The 1,357-nt window shown below is 49.7% G+C and overlaps 1 protein-coding gene across 1 annotated transcript; it reads right to left on the bottom strand.

Annotated features, from left to right (window-relative positions):
• Positions 1-75: 75 nt before the first annotated feature.
• On the bottom strand, positions 76-597 carry LOC112451802. The gene has a single exon (XM_025011682.1). The coding sequence runs from the start codon at positions 595-597 to the stop codon at positions 76-78; it is 522 nt and encodes a 173-aa protein (XP_024867450.1).
• Positions 598-1,357: the final 760 nt, after the last annotated feature.

Below are 1,357 nucleotides of genomic sequence, written 5' to 3'. Positions count from 1 at the left end.
CGCGGTGCGCGTACCGTTTCGATTGTGTGGTCGGGAGACCGCCACAGGACCCCCCTGGTTGAGGGTGAGCCCGGGTTAGGCGAGGTTGAATCGGACCGGAGGCCTTGATGTCCTCCCGGCTCTGGTTTTGACCTCTGTGGTTGGTTGATCCTTCTGCTCTGTCTTCTCGTCCTCCTTGGCTGTTTGGCTGTGGCTGTCCTCCTCCAAGGTGTAGGCTGGTTTGATGCGATCTATTGAAACATTGATAGTTCTACCATTAATTTTTAGTTTGAAGGTTTTTTCACCTCGGTTTACCACTTCGTATGGGCCGTCATACGGAGGTTGTAATGCTCCATGTGGTGCGTCATGTCTTAAGAACACTCTTGGAGTTGTTTGCATGTTTTTGAAGACAAATGTAGATCTCTGACCATGACGTTTGATTTTCGGGCTTAGCCGATTTATTGTTTGCTTCAATCTCGTTATCAGGTCGTCTGTGTCTGCTTTACTTGTTGTCTCTTGCGTGCTTAGGAATTGTCCTGGTAAGCGGATTGATTCTCCAAACACTAGTTCCGCCGGTGTTGCGTTTAGGTCCTCCTTCCAAGCTGCCCTGATGCCCATTAGTATTACTGGTAATACTTCGGTCCAGTGTGTGTTTCATGGCACTTTATAGCCGCTTTCATCTGTCGATGGAATCTCTCTACCATCCCGTTAGCTGCTGGATGGTAGGCTGTTGTCCGGATGTGATTGGATCCAGTCAAGCGTGTTAATCTTCGAAAGAGGTCTGCTTCAAACTGGCGTCCTTGGTCCGTTGTTATCCTGGTCGGAGTGCCATATCTCGCTATCCATTCTCTAAATATGTGTTTGGCTACTGTTTCTGCCGTTATGTCGGGCACCGGGATTGCTTCTGGCCATCGTGTGAATCGGTCGATGATGGTTAGGCAATACTTGTATTCTTTTGACATTGGAAGAGGCCCCACTAGGTCGACGTGTATGTGTTCGAATCTCCTCGTCGGAGTTCTGAAGTTTCCCACTGGCGAGTTGTTGTGTCTGGTGATCTTAGATCTCTGGCAATGGGTGCATGCCTGTGCCCACTGCTTGCAATCTTTCTGGATCCCAGGCCATACGTAACGCTCTGCTACCATCCTGGCCGTTGCCTTCGTTCCTGGGTGCGACAAACCATGTAGGGATTGAAAGACCTGCTGTCTATATGGCTTTGTCACGTAAGGTCGAGCTGTTGGCGTGGACGTGTCGCATAGTATGGTTGTCTTGCTTCCTGGGAGGGGGATCTCTGTGAGCCGTAGTGATTTGCTGTTCTCTTTTAGCTCTTTCGTTTCTGGTTCTTCCTTCTGTGATCTGGCCAGTGCTTCGAAGTCGATGG

Source organism: Temnothorax curvispinosus, unplaced genomic scaffold (genome assembly GCF_003070985.1).
Source record: "Temnothorax curvispinosus isolate PA1 unplaced genomic scaffold, ASM307098v1 QBEX01002573.1, whole genome shotgun sequence".
Lineage (NCBI taxonomy): Eukaryota > Metazoa > Arthropoda > Insecta > Hymenoptera > Formicidae > Temnothorax > Temnothorax curvispinosus.
This window is presented reverse-complemented; position numbering and strand designations above follow the sequence as displayed.

What these genes read in the sequence shown, in the direction of transcription:
- LOC112451802 (XM_025011682.1), bottom strand. Translation starts at nt 597, where the DNA reads ATGGGCATCAGGGCAGCTTGGAAGGAGGACCTAAACGCAACACCGGCG.